Source organism: Amblyomma americanum, chromosome 4 (assembly GCF_052857255.1).
Source record: "Amblyomma americanum isolate KBUSLIRL-KWMA chromosome 4, ASM5285725v1, whole genome shotgun sequence".
NCBI lineage: Eukaryota > Metazoa > Arthropoda > Arachnida > Ixodida > Ixodidae > Amblyomma > Amblyomma americanum.
Window position 1 is genome coordinate 215,358,209 of NC_135500.1, and position 22,665 is coordinate 215,380,873.

Here is a 22,665-nt window from a genome sequence, read left to right on the forward strand (position 1 = left end):
GCACTCAAGTCGGCTGCCGCCGGCGAGCACTCGAGTGGCGACAAGAAGCTCGTACAAGGCTGCTGTGCAAATGATTTGTTGACAGTTCTTGTGGAAGAGGTCGCGCTATAAGGCGCAGATTTTTTTGTTTCGTTTTCAGAGACAGGTATCGCGATGGTAGGTGAAGACGGAACACACTGAACCGGACAGTGGATCGAGGAAGCTCCATACGCTGCGTCGGCAGTAGCTCTGAGCTGGCACACTGGAGCCCTCGCCGCTGCGACGACAGCCCGGGAGTAGCAGGTCACCGCGTTGACTTCGGGCCCTCGTTGCGTGGAAGAGGAAGCAGAAGCGTGGAAAGCGTTGGTGTCCAATCCAAGTCAGTACAGGCATCGGGAAGGAGACGACGAAGGCCGGTTGACGCGTTGCACCGCCGGTGATTAGGACGTGTGCAAAGGTAGCTCATACAGGTGATCAGGAATGACTGCACTGATGAGAAAAGTAACCTTGCACACCGCAAAAGAGCCGGACTGACGTCCACCTTGCCTGGTCAAGAGGCCCCCCTTGAAAGTATGCACAGGTAGCTAATTAGCACATACAGGGGATCAGGAATGATTGCACTGATGAGAAATAAAAAAAAAACCTTACACAGCGCAGAAGAGCCGGACTGACGTCCACCTTGCCTGGTCAAGAGGCCCCCCTTGAAAGTATGCACAGGTAGCTAATTAGAACATACAGCTGAGCAGGCAAATGACTGCTGAAGACGGACAAGCGCGAAAAGAGGAATTTTTATTGAATTCAGAATGAACAGAACGAGTAATTAGTGGGCATCAACTGTTGTAGATTCAGTAGTAAAGCTCTTGGGGAGGAAAGAGACATCATACGTGAGGGAGGCAAGAATGGAATATCTTGCGCGGTGCATGGATGCCGGGTCTAGAAAGAGATCAAAGCTCGCTCTTTCTGAGGTGGCTTCGAGAACCCAAGTCGGCGTATCTGCAAATACAAGTGGAAAGCATGGATGTTGTGCGTACGCAATAGAGGTGTCTGGCAAACACGCTGAACACGTACCTGGTTAAAGGGAGCAGAAGCAGCGTATGCCACGCGGGCATCAATTAAGTTGAGCTTACCGCCCCACTCCGGGTGTCAGAATGGCTCAAAAGGAGGTATGCGTGCCAGGAAGGGAACATTTGCGCGGCGCATGGATGCCGGACCGGAACCAATGATCCCTTGCCGCTGCCCGTATCCAAGGGAGACCCAAAGCCGATGTATATGCAAAGATAAAAAAATTGAACCAAGACAGCCGCGGATGTCGCGAGCCTTGCAGAGGCGTCCCAGCGTGCGCTGTACACTATCTGTACTGTCGGGAACAAATGTGGTGTACACCACGCGATCTTCGACTAGCTGCATCCCCCCCCCCCCCCTCTTCCGGGGCACTTGGTGTAGGTATAAAACCTTAGGGGGTATCGCCTTCATCTGCAGCCTTATCAGTTTTCTCGTTTCGATAAGTCGTGGTCCTACAGTACTTATCGAAACGCAGAGGACTGGGCGCTGCGATGCAGTGGGTCGAGGTCTCCGACAGTACAGCGCTTGAGGTGGTAGGCAGAGGGTGCACGAAAGGGACGCTGCGCGACCCGCAGCTGCCGTATCGGGCCAGATGTCATCGAGGGCCGAATGCACCAGTGTCGTTAGATCAAGTGTGGACGCATCTGCAAAGAACAAAAAGAAAGTGACAGTCACGCAAGCCTATCGCAGTTGCACATACTACTCACCGTGGGAGCGAAGCGGGCGCGACTGAAGCCTTACGCCGCGGGGCTGAAAAAAGTAGGGGTGGCGAACTACTGACCTTGGCTGCAGCGGAAACACGATGTGCCGCAGACCGTAGGCAGCGTCCGTTCTTCGGAGTTGCTGGACGAGAGTGGCGAGAATTTCCGAGCGCCGTGTACGGCCAGAAACCACATGTGAACGACATAGTGGCTTGGTCGCAACGCCGTTCGGAACAGATTTTTTTTCGTGACGTAAGCGGCAGCGGGCTCGCACATATAAACCCCTGAAGCGGAGAGCTAAGGCCTAAAGCGCTGTATCCACCACGAATCCTAGCTCACCGTGCTTCCGTCACGAAGAAGAAACCCGATGGCGACAGTGCATGAAACCTGTGCTTTACATGCTGCGTGCTGCTTGGTTACTAGCATCCAATGGTCGCAGAAATAGCGAGAATGAACCTTAAATTCGCTCTAACAGCCCACAGCAGGTTTCATGGACATATGTCGCCCTCGCCGCGAGGCCTTGCCCCACACTCACCTTCGATGCCGGTGGCCTGGCTCGGAGTTATGTTCCACGGCAGTCGTCGTCGGTCGGTCGTGGGTCCAGCGGCCTCTAGGAGTCTCCGGGATTCGGCGAAGACGACGGCAATCCACTGGCAACGGGAAGTCACGTCCACAAGCACTGCCGCGAAGCACAAGCACTGCGGGTAAAACAAACCCTCGTCGTCGGCACCGAGAAAGAAAGACTGAGTGCCGCACTCTCATTCTTGTGGCGAACGATGAGCCCAAACAATAAGCAATGCACGACAAACGCACGGACAGGCGCTACCCTAACAGCGGCGTTATTCTTCTTGGTCACCCTTGCGCGCAAACAAAGAGTAGACCAATCAGAGCCAAGTTATCGGCGGTGCGAGCTCACGAACTTATACTCGGCTCTGTAAAGGGTGAGGGAGGCATCGGGAATGAAGCCTTCTGCTTTTTTCTTAATGTGATAAGCTTCTAGGGACAGCCGCGCGTGTTCTATTCTGCTTAGAACTGCCAAGAACCGACGGCTCTTCAAATCGCGGTGCACAATTGCTGGAATCATTAATGTGTGACACAAGATGTGCACCTTGGTCAACTTTATTCTTTACATGTAGCGCATGCTCCCTGTGTCGCTCATTAATACATCGTCCTGCCTGCCCGATGTAATGGGTCGATAGTTTTTCATGTCATCTTTTTGTCCTCCTTTGAAAAGGGGCTGTAAAGTTCCTTTGTAGTAGATTGGCTGATAAACCGTCAATACAAGGAGGCTTATTGCGCTTGAAGCTGAAAATTATTTGATGAAGTTCATTTTCTGAAATCCTAGGTTGAAAAGCGGGTGCTGAAAGTGATTCTTTAAGCGTGTATTGGACGACCTGACACAAAGCTCGTGGAAGTTAGTGCCAACAAATGGTTGAAATTATCCGTGACCTCGACCCAACCGTCTGAAAAAAGGAAACCGGGGAAATGTTTGCAGCGATTTTGCCACGAATATGATTAATCGGTCACCATTTTTTAGCGGCACCCCTTGGCGACTGGCGAAACTGCTAGAGGTACCGGCGCTTCGTGGATCTTACATCAAAGCGAGTACCCTATTTCTTGCGGCTTTGTACTCGAGACGTAGGTTTTTTATTTTTTGGGACATGTTTACACCGTTTCCAGGGCATATCTTTGTATGAAATGGCACGCATTGTGGTTGTTGCTATGAAGGGGGGGAGGGGGATACTGGTCCCGACGTGTGTTTGCCCTTTGGGCATCACTCTTAGGGACCAACACGCATTACGTCCGCCGTCGACCAGTTGCAATACTTTCTCTTTTTTTTTATGACGCGCTTAAACTTTATTATGAGGCGCTTAGAAATATTTTCTAATTTTTTATTTAGTCGCAGGAAATTTTCTAAACCATCTGCGGTGAATTAGACTTAGGTTCTTCCAATTAAAACTGCTAATCAGGTTGTCTAAGACTTTCTGGTCAGTTACAGTGACATAGATTAAATTATTGGGTGTGGTGGTTCGAAGTGCAATTGGCGACGAAAAAGGTGGCGGCGAATGGCAGACGACCAGATAGTGATCAGCAGTACCTTGCAAAATAACTCAAGGAGCAAAGGAGTATATAGTTGGGAGCTCGAAAAGCGATGTGGTCAGGACACGATGTTGTTAAGTGGTCACCAACTATTTCTTCATGTGTGGGAGCTGTTATTTTATTTGAAACACTGTACAGGAGGGACAAGTATAGTCTGATATAGAGCCCACTGCAGGACACAGGGTATTTATATTCAGGTCTCCCACAAGAAATCGCTTTTCTACTGAGTTTCATGATTTCAACGTTTCATCGAGTTCCAACAAAAAACGGGTAACACCGTTGCACGGTGGCCGATAAAAAGTTAGGAGATTTGAACACCGAGCGCCACGTGATATCGTCAGCGCTAAGCATTCCGCATGAGCAAAGTCCACGCAAATTGGTGTAGTGTCAAGCCTGCCTTTTATAAAAATAGCGATTCCGCCCCCTCGTGCATGCGTCCGCGTCAGAAAACGGCACTGATAGCCCGGAACTGCAAACGTGTTGGTTGCAAGCATCTGTAAAATTACTTTATGTCAGGATGAAAACGTCACAAATCCGATTCCTGATGTGGCAACTAGCTTAAATTCTTCCCAGTATTTTCGAAGGCTTCTGACGTCTGTATTTACGATTGTTAATTCATTCTCTGAGTTGTGACCGAATGTATCCTTGAAAGACAGAAAATTAGAGAGCTGGCAGCAGTGACAGCAATAGAGAGCAATAGTGGTAGTAATAGTTAATGATAGAAATAGTTACTGATGGTTTATAGTTAGTGGCAGTAATACTAGTGACAATAGTAGTTAGTAACAGTAATAGTGCTGGTAATAGTGATAGTGGCGTCATCAACCAGTCATGTGACGGGACTAATCACATGATAGGAACATGTCTAAGGAAGTTGTCGACGAGTTATGACATCCCAAAGCAGGGAGCTGTAAAACAAGTGACGCAGAGATGTTGTATTTCAACTAACTGCCTCGTTTGCATTCATCGTTTCGATGTGACTGCACAGAGCCTTTTAAAGTTTCCAAAATTGTCTTGACCGGCATCATTCGAGCCCGGCTTGAATCGGGGTGGCCATTTCAATTCCATAAAAATCGATTAGCAGCACCGGCGTGCGCCATAAAATACACCCCGGACTGAGAAGATATACGAAGTCGACCGTCCAGCTAAAATGTTTTCAAGGGGAACCCCAAAGAAAATATCGAGTGTCTCATATAAGTAGCTGGCACCAGTTGCCACGTTTTCTGTCACGGCGCACAAGACGACGCCGCATCTTGTATCGCATGGAGGAGGGAAAGATTTAACGCGAGGCGTGATATTTTTTGAAATCGGACCTGAGGGCTCCCCCACTAGCTGTCTGCCGTCTCAGCGCGATTGCACATGCGCAGCAGGCAGCTTGTCTGAAGCAGACGACGCCGGTGCGCTCAGCGCTACTATTGTCAGCAACATCGGCTAAAGACTCTAAACAGTCCTGGGAAAAACACATGACTTCCTGCACATTTTTGCCATGCATCTCGGATAGCGAAGGCCTCTCTTCTGCTTTCCTTCCTTAATGATGCATCAGCTTCCCCGTCGGGGATAGGATGCGAGGGAGGGTGCACATGGCGGCACGGCCAGGAACGGTCAACCGCGTGGCCTAACAGAAAGCAGCTTTCTGGAAGCTGCGTAGTAGGCTCGGTAGTTCATCATTAATAAAAACATGGTTTTCGAATTTTTTTCCAAGAAATAACGTGCAACATCCCTGAAAATATCCAACGAGGCGGCATCGTGTTCAACGTTTGTCCATCCCCGCCGTTCTTGCGAAGCCCGGGCCGACCCGAGGACCCATGGTCTCTCAGTCGGGTACGTTACCGCGTCGTCAGTGCAAGGATCGTAACGAGCTTCAACTTGATCAAAAAGGAGCGGAGCGCCTCGACCACAACGAGTGAAGAGGCACTGTTTTCGGTGTTGGTCAATAAAATGCACCGCATCAGTACCCACCTGCCCAGCAAGGAGGAATGGATGCTTCCAATGCTTGGAAATAGGTCATTACAAGAGATTCTGAAACCAACGGACGGCTTCGATCTGCGAAGTGCATGAAGGAGTTCAGGAACACGACGACATCTAGGAATCTCCAGCAAATAAAATTTTCATCTCAAAAAAGCAAGGCACCCGGTCTGAAATATACATCTGACTGCAAGTAGAACGAGTGCCACCGTTGCCATCGGTAAGGGCACTTGGCAAACATGTGTCAAGATAAGCATCCTGAGTTGGTGGCCCATTGCGATGAGCATTGTTCGGACATCGACGTCGATGAACGCTACATCGTGAATGCTTTTGCACCATCCCTTAACGACGTGAAGCCTGCGTTTCGTACCATAAACGGAAACGGCGTCCCAATCAAGATGCAAGAGGACACGGGATATGTGGTGTCTATTATAACCTGCCCAGCGTACAGCAACAACCGATACAAGTTTCCTGTCCTCCGGAGCACGAGGCTTCAGTTGTCCTGTTTCGTCGGCAAGCTTCCAGTCGAAGTGCAGCTACACGTTCAGGCGGTGTTCGCAGGAAACACTGCGCAAGCTCATTTAACGGTGCTGGAGTGTCCGCGGCCCAGCTTTTGTGGCCGAGACGTCATCAGCGCATTCAGTCTGAAGGGTGCCCCCGTTCTCAGCGTGGACGCCGAAACTGCACCTGGCCAGCAGTCCATTCCTTGGCCCGGAAGTCAGGAAAGGTGGTGAAGGATTTACGTGCATTTTGCGAAGCCGCTGGAGGACCATAAACCGTAAGGTGTCGGGGATATCCGCACCAAGTGTATCGAGGCAATTCCACTCAGGAATGCTAGCGCAACGAAGGCTGTTGAAGCCCTACAGACGTTGTTTAGTAGGTTCGGCTACCGCAGGCTTTAATCTCGGACAACGAGCATCAATTTGCGAGTCACCAGTTCCGATCTTTTGCAAACGAATGTGATATCCAACGTTGGCGCACAGCCCCATACCACCCGCAGTCGAATGGGTCAGCTTTGAGGGCTCCAGAAACGTAGAACAGCCATCACAAAAACACACGGGGTACTCTGCAGTCAAGGTTGGGCCACATATTGTGCCGCTACTGCTGCTCACTGACGCAAAATGGGAAGACTCTTGCTTCCAGGCTACTTGGGATCGAGCAGCGATCCCTGTTGAATAACGTGGTGTCTTGTCCATTCTCTTCGACAGGTGGCAAGAGCGGGCAGCCCACAGTCCAGTCTGTCTGGCTCAAGAACTATCGTGCGGGAGGCAGCTGGAAGCGGGGTGTAATGCAAGCACCTGAGGGCTCAAGGCCGACATCATGGTGCGCAGGGCTGGTGTGATGCCGCCGCCTATAGACAACACGGCGGTGAAGTGCGAGCCGACTAGCCAGGCGACATGAAGCGAATAAACACGGCCTTATGTGGAGCTTTCGCTGGATGCCTGTGATGAATTGGGTGGCAGTCGAGAAGGCCAGGGCGTACAGCCGATCAGCTGTGTCAGTCGTCCAGCCCAGGACGGCCAGCCACCCAGAAGCTCTACAGCTCCGAATCAAGACCTTTCGACCTTCACTAACTACACCACTTGTGTGGCCGATCGGTACAGGCCACGCGGCCACGACTGCGTCCACGCCGTGCCGGTCTACGCGCAAACGCCGTCCACCAGATCGATACATCTCATAAGAAGGGAGCAAGTGACTACGACTCGCAGCAGGTCTGTAGAAAGTACCTCAATGGGGAACTCTGCTGGGCGGACGCCCACACCATGAGAAATCACACTCCCAGTACACAGCCCCGCCACAGTATTCTGTGGATCCAGCTCACGAAGGCATTGGGGGCAATGAGGCAGCTGACAAGATAGCTTGAGGCCATACATTCTGAGCCCCGTCGCCGTCTACCTCCGAACCTTCAGCACCAGTAACGTACGGAGAAATCATTTAGTCGCAGGAAATGCGCAGCCGCTCCAAAGATCTCACTCGTCAGGAAGCCACTATATGACGAAACATGCAAGCCCGCGCACAGCCTAACCCAGCTCGATACAATAATATCTGGCCCGCGCATTACACCACTGATGCATGCCTGGCCTGCGGAGAGATTTCCAACATCCTGCACATGGTTTGAAACTGCCCCGAGCAACACAGAACATATAATTCTCAGGAACTCAGCCTTGAGCAGTGGGATGCGCAGCTGGCTCACACAGAGCTCCCCCTTCAGCGCCAGCTGATCGGTCAGGCCTGGAGGGTTTTCTGGACCTTGGCGAACCACTCGCGTAAGCGATCGAAGTCAATATGAATTTACTCTCGCTCTTTCTCGTGTCACGTGCGTCTTCCACAATAAATATGAAGCCGCTGAAAAAAACGCGGTTGACTCTTGACTCATCCCTGCGTTTTGTGTTACTTTATACCAGGTCCGGAATTTACACACAACTTCAAGTAGATCAAGCGACCCTAAGATTTCTCGAGGACTCCGGCTCCACAGTATCAATCACTGAGCAAAAACCTCTTCTTAAATATTTTCTGAAGATGGCATTGCTTAAAGTAGCCCGTGTAACGTTGCTAGGTACTTCCAAGTGTTCGATCAATGTAGCCGGCCGTTTTACAGCAGCAGCAACATGCAAAGAGAGAGCGACACCGGTCATGTTTCATTTATTATGTTATCTTTATTGAGCGAAGAATGACAACATTTCACACCGCACATGGATTTAAAAAAAGAAAAACTACTGACCTCCTCTCTTCAATGACTATTTCAGAGCGATTGTGAAAAGCTTATTTAACTGCCCACTGCATATCTCCCTATGCATGAAATGAAAGACTATTATTATTATTATTATTGCTATTTATTAGCACCTCAAAGGCCCCATTGAAGGGGTATTACATGAGGGGGTGGAATATTCAACAGTACATTTCTTCTATGGACGCTCTGAATGACGATGAGTCGATCTCATCCACGATGGCGTTTGGCAGGTCATTCCAGTCCCTTGCTGTATGAACGAAAAATGATGACAGATGCGCAGATGTGCGGGCTGCGGGAGGGTAGACGGCCTTCCCGTGATTTGTGCGATTGGATATGCGATGTGCGGGGCTGATAACGGAGTTAAGAAATGGCTGATAATAAAACTTATGAAACGAGTCTGGAAATTTTTCTGCAGTTCGCTAAAGTTGTGAGATGAGCATTGCGTTTTAGTTCAGTTACACTTACATGATAAGAATAGGCTGAGAAAATGAAATAACTTGAGCGATTTTGTAGATTCGAGAGTAGTGGAAAGGTTACTTTGATGAGGGTCCCAGATCGCGCATGCATATTCTAATTTGCGACGAATAAGTGTTAAATAAGCAAGGAATTCCATTGATGGGCGTGCTAGTCGCCGAGTTCGTCGAAAGTAACCAGGGACGTGATTTGCCTCGTTAGTAACCTGAGATATATGAAAAGACCAATTTAGATCAGGTGTCAGATGGATTCCTAAATACTTTTAAGTTGATACTGAAGCGATTTCTGCATTCCCGATTAGATATCTTCAAGATGGTTGTGGATGACGTCAGTGGAATGATAGCAGAGATGTTTTTTTTTCTCACCTAACTGCCTGCATCGCGCGCAGCGAATACCGGATTCACCAACACTGCCAACAACAACGGTGCTCTTGCTGCGCACATATACGCAAGCGATTCGAAACTGGATGATGTAAATCTTGCGATGTTTTGTTAGTTTTATATAAATTGCTTGACCCAAACACCAGGCACGTACCGAAGCCCGCCCCCCCCCCCCCCCCCCCCCACACACACACACTTTTAAAATCCAGCTCAGCAACCCACCGACAAATAACCTTGAACCCCCGTCGAAAAAAAAAAAATCCTGGCTACGTGCCTGTCAAATACGGAACACTATTCTTACAGCGCTCAGGATCGATATATTTTCCAGCTGGCAAGAAAACCACGGCATTCAGTAATATATGTAGAAGCGGATAACACAACATCCACGATAGCAAAACGTTCGAAAAAGCTGATGAGCGCAGAACAAGCACAAAGAGCAGCACTCCAATGGCGTCACTCCACCAGTGCACACATATAGCTAAACATAACTAGCCACTTGGCAAGGAAAGGACACTTCCACAACCCTCACACTACAGAAGCAGCATCGGGCACAAAGTTAATGAGAGACTGAAGCATTTTGAAGCGTTCCTGGATGATCGAATTAGACCGAATATTTTCTTTTGGGGAATTCCTAGGTGAACATCTTGAAGCCTAAAATACAAGTATAGTACCGGCGTTCTATAAGATATTATCAATGGTATCTTGAAAAGTTCTTGCACCCTTAACAGGTGGTTGCAGTGTACGCAAGAGAACGTTAAACTACCACACCAACAAAAGAAGAAATAACGCTTGCACGCCCGGACAAACGAGGTGCAGTGCAATTGTGCCGGGCAATTGCGAGAGGAGAGTACATCATCAGATATCGATGCCCTTGAATAAGTCGCAGTGTTCCTGACGATCGCCGAATCCTTCGTGGTTCCGGTCGCTGGCTCCGGCGACAGTGATCACGTACTGTCCTTGCTGCCGCTCGTCCATCACAAAGGCGTCGCTGAAAGGAGAGGAGGAATTCACCTGAAATTGACAACTTGCAAAAGTCTGTAAGTCAAGTTTTTCTCAAAGACTGTGTAGCAAAAATAGCCGTTAGTAAAACTTAAATTGGTGATTAGCCTCAGACAGGTACTGGTGAAAGGAAGGCATTATTGTACATTTTCGACATTAGTCTGTTCTTCGCAATTACTGAAGTCCGTCGCGGCTGACAGTTTGGTTCTGAAAAACTTTTTTTTTTGCTATTGAGCCACTCTGTCTTTAGGAATGTTTGAAAACGTTCGCTGAAACAGCCGGTATATATAATACGTGCACACACAGGCACCACTCCCAAGAATGAGAGCCATTCACTTAAAAATTTCCAGTACGTTCCCGCTTCTCAATGGGGTGCTTGTAGCACTAATATAGGTTTTACAAAGTGGAGACATACCATTACTTTGTACTTGTACATAGTGTATATTACTACCTACCCCTATCCTTTCTTACTATCGCTCGCCCCTTTCTTTCCCTCTCCCTGTCCTTTTATTCCCGCTAGTCGCAGCTCAGTTGCTTCAGTTTCGATGGCAGATGCCGCGGCTAGCCACTTCTTTTCCTTCGATTGTTATTTTATTAATGAATGGCCACTAACAACAACAACAGACATACCACCGTAGATATTTATCGGCGCGAGTTACTGCGGATGAGCAGTTGGCATCATCCTGCCGGTGCGGTATGCATCCACTACGGAGTCTCCTCTGTTCGAAAGCTTTCTAACGATCTGCTTGGTTTTCTGTCCAGTAGCCTTATGCACTTGAACTTAGTACACCAGCAGTTGGAAGCACCCTGCTTATCATTATCCATGTAGTATAGCACAAAAGTTTACAAGACGAAGGAATACAGCGCAAGCATGCACTGTTGGGATATTTGGCCAGAACAACGAGTCACAGGGGACAGAGCAAAGACGATGTCCTGCACATCATGAAAACATCCTTTTTCCGGGAATTACCGGAGTAGCGCTTCCGGGATCTCTTCGTGCGCGAATCGCATTGCAAAGTTTGCTCGAAATCTTAAATTGAAAAGTTAATGAGGACATTTTGATAAATAGGTAGCCGGACTGCGGCTTTTACTTGCGCTGCTAATCCAACATGATTAAATGCTGCAAAGAAGACGGGATACACGTAGTTGTTTGGCCATTCCTCGGAAAAAAAGAAAGTATGGAAACAAAAAATTCAGCCGGTCGCTTACTTTCGTGGTGATGCGAATTTCCACGGGCGCGAAATACTGCTGCCAGTCGGATTTCTGGGTAGGGGTGTTGTGGTAAGTGTGTAGGGCAGGCGTGTGCCATGAACAGCTGATCATCAATGCATATAAAGGCTAGTGTCCGGCGCACACTGTCAGCCGCTTGCCAAAGCGAGAAATGGTTTTAAGCTGGGGTCTCAGGACGCATCGTTGACAGAGTTGGAGTAACCGGGTTCGGTAAGCAGTCATGGTGCTTGGACGACGGGGATAGGGGGCTTACTGCTTCGGCGGCGTGTTTCCATGACGTCACTATGTAGCGACCAATCAGAATGACTACGCCGCGTTACTAGAAAACGTGACTGCAACAGCGGTCGCTGAAAGGAGAGGTCATCCTGTGATACTAAATAATTTTAAGCCGCCAGGCGTACCCATTACGGGCGAAGTAAGCGAGCACCCTGATGAGGCTTTGGCTGGCGAAGTGCATGGTTTTCATCTTGACCGGCTGCCCCAAAGGCTGGCCGAACACGAGCCGCAGCATGGCACCCTGCTCAGTGTGCGCACTGGTCGAGGAGACAAGGAAGCGGGAGATGCGGTTGCCAGAGTCCGAGGCCAGCCGGTGATGCAGTTCGCGCACTGGACACGTCACTAGAAAGTCTGCCAGGAGCTCGTAGAAGGCTTGAGCCGTTTCCCAGCCGCTACCGTTCTGCAGATGGCCAGCCGACGAGTGCGAGTCAGTGCGCTCTCTCACGAAGTAGTGACTAGAGCATGACATTCTCAAGAGCAACATCGAGAGATAACCGAATTTATCTTCAACTAGCTCGGTCTGCTGATCGTTCTAGAAGAGCAACAAGCTATCTCGGACATTCAGGAAACGAGAGGTGTTTCTTCAGTGTCGCCGGAGCTTCAATGTCACCGGAATGTCGCCAGCACGCTGTTCTCACTACAGTTCGTGGAAAGACGCCAACTGCAGAAGATAGGGAAACGTGTACCTTGTGGTATCGTTTTCCGTCCACTAACCTTCCATGATAAGTGTGCACCGAATATCTGAAGAACAAGTGTTGCTAAAACACCTCGCTCTCATTTAAAAGCAGGGGTTTAAAAATATCTGTAACAGTTGCATAATGATACTTTTGAGTACACTGGAGACGACAAAAGTTGAAGCGAATAAATCGAGAGGACACTTCAGCTCCACCGTAAAGAGTATAAGGCGACAGCTAATGGGTTATTGCCCATATATGCGGAATTTGGCATTCTCTACTTAACATTCATAGATCCCTGTGAGTCCTCATACGCCTCGTCGCGCAGTGGTGCAGTGGTTAAGAGATGCGCCACTGCCCTGCGATGGCGGTGCCGGTGGGACTTGTGCGATCCAGGTTGCTTTGCCAGCAACCTCTCGCGACCAATCATTAATTTAACTGCCACCTGCAACGGTTGTCAGTGTATCCCAATCCGGTGGGCAGGTTGTGATGACGCTCCAAGGACACGTGACCTAGCTGGCCCACCAATTTCATAGGTTGCTTCTGTGGGGATTTTTCGCTCACGGTCAACGACGCTGACGCCGACGACAACAACGCCGGATTTTCTGGGACACGAGCTCCCTGAAGCTATTGCGTTAAAAGGCGAAGGAAGTGCAAGCGTCGAGCTGTGCGCCTAAACACACGGTCAAGTGCTACAAAACCCTTAACGCACAAGCCACCACTGCGACCTGCTTGATAAGTACCTTCTTGTACTTTTCCTCGGCAGCCTTAAAGATGGTGTAGTTTAGGTCGAGGGCGTCGAAAATGTCAGGGGCGGCCGCCGTGATGTTGGAGAACCTCTCTTCTTCCGTGATCACCATGCGGGCGAACTCTGTGGCGACGGCCCTTTCGTCCTTCATGAGACCCAGAAGGACTTCCACGCCGGACACGCGCGTCTGGCAGAGAAGAAAATGACGAAGCACCACTCGTTGCGTTCCTGGTAGTGACCGCTGTATTAATGGGGCACGTTTCGAAAGACCGATTATCTAAGTGCCCGTTTTCTTCACTCACTCTCAGCTGACAGGGGAGCCCCAGAAAGTCTCCGGTCACCCTCGCGCCCTGCCGCTTTCGCTGGCGCTGGTAGTTCGCAGCATCTATCTATTGCTACTGCAGCTCTTGCCGGCGCTCGACGAGCCGCGTTTCCGCGGACCGCGTCTTGCGGTCTTGTCATGTATGAAAGCCGTACGAGGTTAACAAATGTGCTGTTCTTTGTGAAAAGAAAAGACGTCATTGGCTGAGTGGCATCACTTTCGCGGTGGCAACGATCTCAAGCAGTTCTAGCGGCGGTCCTTTCGTTATTTCCTTGGATGCATTCATGCGGATGACATCGCAGAGCTGCGTTCTCTGACGAAGCCCTTGAACGCAAAGTAGGAGCATTCTCCTACCGCTTGGGATCTGATGTGGCCGACCTTCCACTAGCTGCCGTCGACGTTGCAACCATGATTAGTAATATCTCGTCCCCAAAGCTGATTGTTGGTAGCATGGGTCTCGCGAAAAGAACAGAACCGCCCTGGAGAGCCTGCAGAGAGCTGCGGTAGGGCCTGCTTTCAAGAAGGAGACGCGCATAACACCGTTTTTTAAGAAATAAACGCCACTTTTGACGGACCGAAAATTTGTGGCTGTAGTACGGGGTGTCCTACTACGAATATCGGATACAACGAATGAAATCCGCGAGACCGTCTGGTTCGTTATAAATAGGCTCGACTGTATCTTGAACGGACAAGCATTAGACACAGTATTTTTATTCATTATAAATATATGTCGCGCATTCGGTATACTGTCTTGCCGATGTGTGAAGCAACCAGTAGGGCGAGGTGCTTCAGTCCCACGAAGCACGCACCTCTTGCTTCCGCATGAGCTCCCGTGGTGGAAACGGAATGAGCCCCGTGAAAGAAGGGAAGAAGACGGGAGGCAGAGCCGTCTTCGCGAACAGGCTGTAGTCTGCAGCGCGCAGGCACGTGTGGTCCGGGCGGTCGTCCTTGACGCAGTGCATCCGATCGGCCTGTTCCCTCACGCGGCCGCTAATTAACCGTGTGTTGTCCGGGTACCTGCGTTGCAGCCGTGCGCCATAGTTCCGTTAGCTGCATTTCAAGTATTGGGAGAAAGAGGAATGTGGTACAGCGGCTTTCAGAAGTTCTCTCTTTATTTTGTGGGTGACCGTAGCATGGCCGTGCAGTAGTTTTAACGGTCCTCTCTCGGGGCAAGCATTGGCAAGCGCTACACAGCGGCGAGCAAACACCGGTTAGAAATGAACAAAAAGTGACGAGCAACACAGGTGCCTAACCGTGTTGCTCGTCCTTTTTTGTCCGTTCCTAACCCGTGTTCAGCCGTCACTCTGCAGCGCCCACAAATGCTTCCATTGGTCGACTAATCAGCCCGAACATAAGCTGTACTCTCCAAGAGCTCTGCACGCTCGATGAGAAGAGCTGTCCTCTTCTCACAGCCTCTAATCTCTCCACGAGGGCCACTCAACAGCTCCTCACGATGAAGCTGGAAACTTCGCTGCACCTTCTGATGTGCAGTTGAACGTAGCGGGAGCATCGTACCTCGTCAGGGGGCTTCCACTGATCAGGATGGCTCGTCTGGGCACCACTCTTGCTTCGTAAACGCCTGCCGCCTTGCTGAACAGAAGGTACCCAGCGGCCGCCGCGCCAGCGCCGTATCCCACCAAGACCAGGTTGGAGGCGTTGCCGCCGAAGTTGGCGATATTGTCTCGCGTCCACTCGATGGCCAGCAGCTGGTCGTGGAGTCCCGCGTTTCCGGGCGCCTCGTTGCTGCCGTCGCTCAGGAAGCCAAGCGCACCGAGGCGGTAGTTGGGCACCACTACCACGACGTCGCCATATGCGGCCAGGTACCTTGAAGGCCCGCGCAGCGAAAACATTTAGCGGACGCAGAAAAAAAACAACCTGATCGGATCGAGCGGAGACTTCCCTTAGGCGTGCTATAACCGAGTGTGACCAGGACAGTTGCCTCCGCACTAAGCCTTTGCATTGGTAGCGCAAGCCAGTAAGCATACCTCTTGGTTCCTATCATTGCGCAACATGGCTGCTCAGCTCAACCTACTAGCGGCAGTGAGGGACAGCTGAGCCACATGACGCGCGAAACCGCGGGTGGAAGGAGATAAGGTCGGGCCCTTCGCTGCTGTCTTGATTAATGCAGCGTAGCTTCTTCCTCATTCGGCAATGGGTGAAATGCTAACTGCGCGTGCAATACATCTGATTGTGCCGAGGTCATTTTTCTTGCAACTTCTTGGTATTATATTGTCTGGGATATACGAATAACACGGCGTGTTGTTCTGCAACGCCGGAACGGGTATTCGCCTCCTTCCTAGAGAAATAAAAAGAAATGAAGGTCCTATTCCTTTGATCTAGTTCATTTTGTTACCGTCTTCACGCAGGAGAAGGTCTTTTGTGGCGTACAATTTTCTGTAGCGCATGATATGCAGGAAACATCCGTGAGTTAAAATTATTCTATCATGCTGCTTTTTTTCTCTTCTCACTATTGTTTCTCTTATTATGCATTTATGCTAATAAGCTTACCGAACAAAAATGTTTATCGTTGTACACTCAAAAAGCACATGTTCCTAACTTCAGCAAGAAAACATACATTTTTGTTTTTCAATCTGCTTGTGTGTTACTCACACAAATGTATCGATGACGTTTTTTTGGCAGAGAACAGCTACACACAAGAAAACTACACCAAGCGCTTCCACCAACTTAGCTGACCACGTGGAAAGACCGAAGCAAATATGAAATACATAAATTGCTGCTAGAATTTATTTCACAATACTCTAAACTCTACAAATGTAATTCCCATTAAAAACTTTAAATAAAACGCTACTTTGGAATTAAATGTTAGTGCAAATACATAAAGCCGACTTTTGCACTTCCAAAACAAAGCTTACTGCCCCGCAACCCAAAGGGCGACTGCCTATTGGCTTCAGGATGGCTACGACTAAGGCAAGTGATCCAGCTAAATCACAAAACCGCTGGATAGGCTTGAAGCCAGCTGCGTAACCGCGTCAACCTAAAAAAAGATACGACATCAGAACAGTAGTTTCTGAAAGGGAAAATATGGCGCTGCAAACCTGCAAAGTTTCGAAATCGCAGTCTCTTCAGTTTTGCGGACAAAAATTGCTTCACATTTGCTGAAGTGATGCTTCATGGTGTGGAAGCACACTCCAGTGCTTTTCTTAACGTCTGTCGAACTCATTCCAGCGAATTTCAGTTGCACTGATTGCATTGATGTTTGGGCAGGGTATTTCACAGAAGTTCATTTATTCGGAAAGTTCGTCCGTTCGGTATTTCGCCGTCTATTCTGTAGGTGCGGTTGCCCTGAGCGCGTACTTTGCGTCGTACAGAGGGTGGCTGTTCCCGCCCTCTTGGAAGGCTCCACCATGCAGGAACACGAGCACCGGCCTGTAAGCGCACTCTCGGGAGTTGCACTGCGTCGAGGTGGTCCATATGCTCAGGTGCAGGCAGTCTTCGGACACGGAGCTAAACAGGTTCGTCACGCTCTGCACGCACGGTGCTTTCACTTCCATCGCGTAGATCAACGAATCCTACGGACAGACAGAAAGAGGTCCGTGAGCAGTTACCAGCACTGTAATGGCGCAAGGACTCGCAGTTGTACGCTGAGGCCGTAGCTTGCTAACAAACTAATAAACATCTAGCATGCCATATCTTCAAAGGGCTTGAGTGGCAGAGCCCGTCAGGCAACGGAACTGCGCATACTTGTACACAAGCCATGATGAAACAACACGCAGGGTCAGTAAGCTAAATAAAAACAAAAACAAAAAAACATGTTCTGTAACTGAATTCTACTCACATGAAAGGTCGCGCAGAAATAACCAAAAAGTCACATGACAATACTCGAAATGAATGCAATTGAAAATACAGTGAGAGAACAAAATTAGGAGGGCGCTTAAACTTCGCCTTCAGAGTAGCCGCGATAGCGCCTTTTGCTTGTTTGTTTCTCTTTTGTTACACCTTTTCTTTCTGATTTCTCGCTCTCACCGATTACCAGTCCTCAGTGATATTACCGTCCACGTTCATTGACTACAATCACAATTAACGATCACGTTACCGCTTACCGATCACCAATCAAAATTAATAATTTTGTCCCGTTTTTCTTAGATTGCTCGGTACACTAGCATAAAAACCAAGGATTAAGATGAAGAGAGACGAATAATACACATCCTGACTGCTCACTGTTCCGGCTCCGTCCAGCCCATTGAAATCCAACTGCAACAGGACGCCACCAAAATAGATCAGTGTACACGAACTGCTCCCTGCCAAGTCATGACTACTCGCAATGAGGAAGTCTCCTGCTGACGGTCACTCTTGAAAGCCAACGCGTTCATCGCAAGAGAGCCATAGTGCCCCTTGGCTTCATGCTGCAAGCAAACGCCAAGGCAGAGAACTAACTGTGCACAAGCTACTCACATAACGTAGTCACCTATACAACACGCAGAGACTAGTCTCCCTACAGCTCCATGGTCTAAAAGAGACGGACAACAGGCGGCCCGTGCGAACAGTGATGCATTCATGTCTTCTCTGTTATTTTCCTCATGTTATCCTCCGGCATACGAAACACAAGAAAATGAAACGTCTCCTGAGAAAAGCGCAGAAAGTTACACTAAGGGGAGGGTACACAAGTACACTATCACGCTCAATCTCAATACACCCGCCAATCAGGCAGCCCCAGTTCCCGAGACTTCGCTACACGACAGAAAGACAGAGTCCTATGAGGAATAGGCTATTCACCAGGACTTGGAACTCTCCAGCTCTCCTGGCTTTCCCCAGTTACTGAGCACACTACGCATATCCCGCGACATATAAAACGCAGTCTAAACAGTGAGTGACGAGAACACAGGACACGTTGTCTTAAATGCAGATACCCGTTGGAGAGGATATTATATGCGCTCTAAATATAGACTTGCTCATGTGGTGGCAGAAGGGGGAGGGGGGCGGGCTGACGGCGACAATAATCACCCATTTCAATACAATATATGCATCTACAGAAACAGGGCTCTGGGGCGCAAAACTAGAGGTGGGCGCAAATGCCAACTTCCATTGATTCGGTAGACATGGCTGGCAGAAAATATCTGTACAAAACCCTCCACCTTATCACAGGGGGCCTGCTTGAATCTTTCCCTTTAGATACTTCAGCCAACTCCGGAGATCAGTGACCTCGCACACTAGTCCAAGAACTCTTCCACAGGGCGCCGATTGTTGAAGCCGCCTTTACCCAAACTGCTACGTTCTCCTACCCGACCCGTTTAACAGGACTCAGACAAGTTATCTCCCTTCTTAGCGACCACTTCTAACCCACACTCCACTTTACGCCTGTATCTATCCTTACTCTGGACCACGCGGTGATTGCCACACAGTTCTTCAAATGACATGGCAATGCCCGACCGTTCCAAACAACCAACTCATTCATTATCATTATCACCTAGCTCTATCTCCTCATAGAAGCCGCTGACCTACGTTGCAGTCGCTAGTCAGCAATGGCTGATGGAGCGCGCCAGGGCTCTAACGACCACTTCTGGCGGCCCTGAGTGGGGCACAAGCCTGAACGCTATGTGAAACCATCCATTTCAAAATAAGCTACCACGAGCGCTTTTGCATTTCGGCTTCATTGAAATGCGGCAAACTCGGGATGGCTTCGAGTCTGCGACCAGATGCTCAGTAGCATGCAGCTCGCCATGCGTGTCACTGGGACTCAGTGCTCACACGTGGCAAGCGAGAAAACGCACCTGGGATGCGGGACCGTCGCCGTATTTCGTGCGCGTTCGTCGGAAGCGCAGCTCTGCGACCGGCTCCTCCGCGTAGGGCACGCTCAGGAAGGCGTAGACGTTCGTGTGGCCCACCACCTTGTGGATGCGTCCCATTACGTTGCCAAAGCGACCACTCACGACGATGTGCTGCGCGCTGCCTCTGTCAAGCGTGTCAACGAACACCTTGAGGCTCAGGATGAGCACTGCGATGGCCAGGATAGTCGCCACAGCACACGCCAGGTCAGAGACGGTGATGTAGCGCCTACGGAACGAAGCGCATGCGCTCTGAACGTGCGTTACCGGCACTTTCCAGTGGTAGCTGATAAGGGCGCGTTTCCAGGTTCAGCGGCGTCGGCGTTGACATTGCCGTAACACCGCGCAACGCTGGTTGGTCAGCATGCAGTGAAATGATGCATGACGTTAGTGCAGTCAGCCACTGCAACGCGTCACTCTCATTGGTCCGAATATAATAACGTCACGAGCGATAGCACAGTGGCTTCACACGCATCCTACTAGTTAAGACAAATTATGAATAAACAGTTTATGAGAGAACTTGCTTTTGGGCTAGCTGGTTTTGGATGATTCTTGATTTGAAAGCCTATTAGAAAAGAACAGGGCGGAACACAAATGCAGACAAAGGACGAAGCGCCTCCTGTCGGGCAAATCGCCCTCTGCGGACGACAGGAGGCGCTTCGTCTTGTCGTCTTCTTTCGTGTTCCGTTCCATTCTTTTTTTTTTGTCTTCAAAACCAAGGAAGAAGCTGTACAGTATTAAGCGCCGCAAACAACTGTCGGGGAATCTTGCATTAGACTGGTGACAGGTGCACTTCTCCACCTTTACATGAAGGTCTGATTATGAGCTTTGCTATGCAAGATCTTTTAGAATTTTGAAAGCAGGTGCGAGCGTGCGCTCATAAAGGGCGAAATAACTCAGCTGCGGCACATAATAAAGAACGCCCACCAACCGCGCGGCTAATAACTAGAATGCGTGGCCAGTTACAACGCGCATGGGCGTCCATTTTAGCAAGGGATACAATAACCAGAGCTGCAGCCGATCACGGACGAAAAATATACGCATTCACAATAGTAACGAAACAGGTAAGGGCTAACTGAAGAAAAGAAATGTTGCAGCACATTTCTCCTGCCGCTAGTTCACGAAGTAGCTAGCCTAAGAATAACGTCTCGAACCGTTCAGATAAAAAAAGAAACGCCCCTGCGTCAATAGGTGTCTAAGAAATCAGCGTCTTTTGTGGCTATGCTATCGTAATTAAAGCAGAACCACACAACGTTAGAGACATCTCGTCCTGCATCTGTGACTGCTCACGCCTCTGAGAACGCGACTCCTTTTGAAGCGAAAGCTTACGCCAGGTTTTCTTGAGGGTACCGTCAGTGTACCACCCTTGAACAACTTGTGTCGCACAATCCCTACGGGTGACTGTGATAGGGGCGTCCACCTGCCAGTACAGTGGCGCATCACTTAACCGCCGCACTACTGCGTTGGTAGTGGTAGGAGGTCTCGCCGCCATTTATGAATGTCCAGTACAGAACGAGCAATTCTGCATATACGGACATTAAACCACAAAATACATCGCGTCATGCCCTTAAGGCGGAGCTTAGGTGCCTCCTGCAATTGAAGAATCGCCACCTGCTTTCGCACGTCTGCTCGGTTTAACTAAGCTAAACCCCTACCAATTTTTTGCTTGGCTCCCCACAGCATTGCTTCCCCGCCCTGTGAGGTTCTTGCTAAGCACATTACATGAAGCAAAGGGTGCACATCTTCACACGGTAGCTGTCACCACCACATCGTAGTTACGTAGTTACACATGCGGGTACTCACTTGGAACTTATGTGTGCCGCTATGGAAGAGTACATGCTCCAGAAGCTGAGTGCCTGAGCCGAGGGCATCTGCGTGCTTTTGGCGACGGTGGACTTACTCGAGTCCATGGTCCTTTCGCGAGCGTTCTCCATTGACGTGGTCGTCCCCGCCCTGACGGATGGCGGAGAGAGGACCTTTGCAACCTTTCTCGAATGCGTTCTCGTGCGCGTTCTCGACTGGCTTCTAGACAGATGCTCTTTCATCTTGCTGCCGGAGAACATCGGCACGTCAGCCGGGCTCGCCATGGCGCTCCTTCCGCTTCTTCTGTTTCGTGCTCGAGTGCATCTCGCGAAGCAAGGTTCCTCTTTTTCTTCGGCACTGTGGGCTTAGCCGTTGCCATCGTGAGCTTGATTCGTAGACCGAGTTACAAGATTTCTCTTCCATAGCAGGTGAAACAGTTATGGCTTTAAGTAGGAGTTTTTTGTGAAGCGCGGAGGAGGGGTTTCAAGCAGCGCATTAGCGACTGGTGGAAAAAAAAAACAAATGCAAATTATAAGTGTAAATCACTGGAAGTCGCTACGCAGTACCGAACACCAATTGTTGCAGAAATTATTTCTATGCAATTTTCTTTAAACTAATAACGCAGTAGCAACCAAATATCTTTTAAGGAACTCAGTTTTTATTACAGAATACACCCATTTGAATCAGTTAGCAGCAGCGGTTGGCTATGAATTTCCCTGCCCTGTGGAACCTCTGCTCCGCGTGAGCCCATGTGAGTAGAAGAGGAGAAGAATAAGCAAAGCGCCGCGTTATCTTCCCATAACGATAGGCTAACGACAACAACATCTTCCCATCAGCGCTCCGACGCCTCTTAAAGCCTGGGGGCAAACAAGCTGCAACTTCGACGAGTGGAGTGAGTAAGAAAACATCCCTTACGCGCATCTCACCCCCGCATGACGCGGATGCCGCAGCAGGAATGCCGCACTGCGCGAGGCGTTGCGGGTTTCGCTTGGGTGGGCTTGCTTACCTGTGGCTGCCGTAGTTCACGTGCATCTGAGCGCTATCGCAGCTTAAATACAGTTGAGGGTATGGCAAAAGTTTTTTTTTTCCCCGCAGCGCAGTTGTTAAGAGCCTCCTCGTTGGGTTTGGCGTCGCTGACGTTGTAGCAGGCCGTTGGCGTAACCGGCGGAGCAGTTACCACGGTAACCACCCGGAGGGAGGAGGTGGGTTGCCGTGAAATGAGGGATGTATGGTGGGAGCGGAGGAATTTGGCGCCCTCCGTCTCCGGCGGCTGCTGAGAAACGCGCTGCGGCGGTGCCGCGCGCTTGGAGAGACGGTCTGGAGAGGGAGGAGTGGTAGTCAAAGAACGAGTATCTATGGAAAAAATAAAAATGGCCTACAACTGCATGCATGCATGCATACATACATACATACATACATACATACATACATACATACATAC

At 49.7% G+C, this 22,665-nt stretch overlaps 2 protein-coding genes across 2 annotated transcripts; both read right to left on the reverse strand.

Moving 5' to 3' along the window:
• Positions 1-10,024: 10,024 nt before the first annotated feature.
• Positions 10,025-15,488, reverse strand: LOC144130010 (acetylcholinesterase-like). Its single transcript, XM_077664054.1, has 5 exons — positions 15,154-15,488; positions 14,448-14,655; positions 13,312-13,503; positions 12,020-12,294; positions 10,025-10,377 (listed from the first exon to the last, which is right to left on the reverse strand). Exons 1-5 carry the CDS (start codon positions 15,486-15,488, stop codon positions 10,245-10,247), a joined length of 1,143 nt encoding a protein of 380 aa, XP_077520180.1. The 3' UTR covers positions 10,025-10,244.
• Positions 15,489-16,911: 1,423 nt separating this feature from the next.
• On the reverse strand, positions 16,912-21,499 carry LOC144127580 (cholinesterase-like). The gene is made up of 3 exons (XM_077660563.1): positions 21,225-21,499; positions 19,368-19,650; positions 16,912-17,168 (listed from the first exon to the last, which is right to left on the reverse strand). The coding sequence occupies exons 1-3, from the start codon at positions 21,482-21,484 to the stop codon at positions 16,920-16,922; spliced, it is 792 nt and encodes a 263-aa protein (XP_077516689.1). The 5' UTR covers positions 21,485-21,499; the 3' UTR covers positions 16,912-16,919.
• Between the last annotated feature and the right edge of the window lie 1,166 nt (positions 21,500-22,665).

Bases quoted from the DNA above. Each gene is read 5' to 3' on its own strand.
- LOC144130010 (XM_077664054.1), bottom strand. From the start codon at position 15,488: ATGTTTTCGCTGCGCGGGCCTTCAAGGTACCTGGCCGCATATGGCGAC. The intron at 12,295-13,311 runs GTACTTATCAAG...GGCCATCTGCAG, and splicing joins CCGAGGAAAAGTACAAGAAG to AACGGTAGCGGCTGGGAAAC. The intron at 10,378-12,019 runs GTACGCCTGGCG...CTCTCCTTTCAG, and splicing joins GCTTACTTCGCCCGTAATGG to CGACGCCTTTGTGATGGACG.
- LOC144127580 (XM_077660563.1), bottom strand. From the start codon at position 21,484: ATGTTCTCCGGCAGCAAGATGAAAGAGCATCTGTCTAGAAGCCAGTCG. The intron at 19,651-21,224 runs GTGAGTACCCGC...TTCGTTCCGTAG, and splicing joins GCGGCACACATAAGTTCCAA to GCGCTACATCACCGTCTCTG. The intron at 17,169-19,367 runs GTGCGTTTTCTC...GTCTGTCCGTAG, and splicing joins GCGACGGTCCCGCATCCCAG to GATTCGTTGATCTACGCGAT.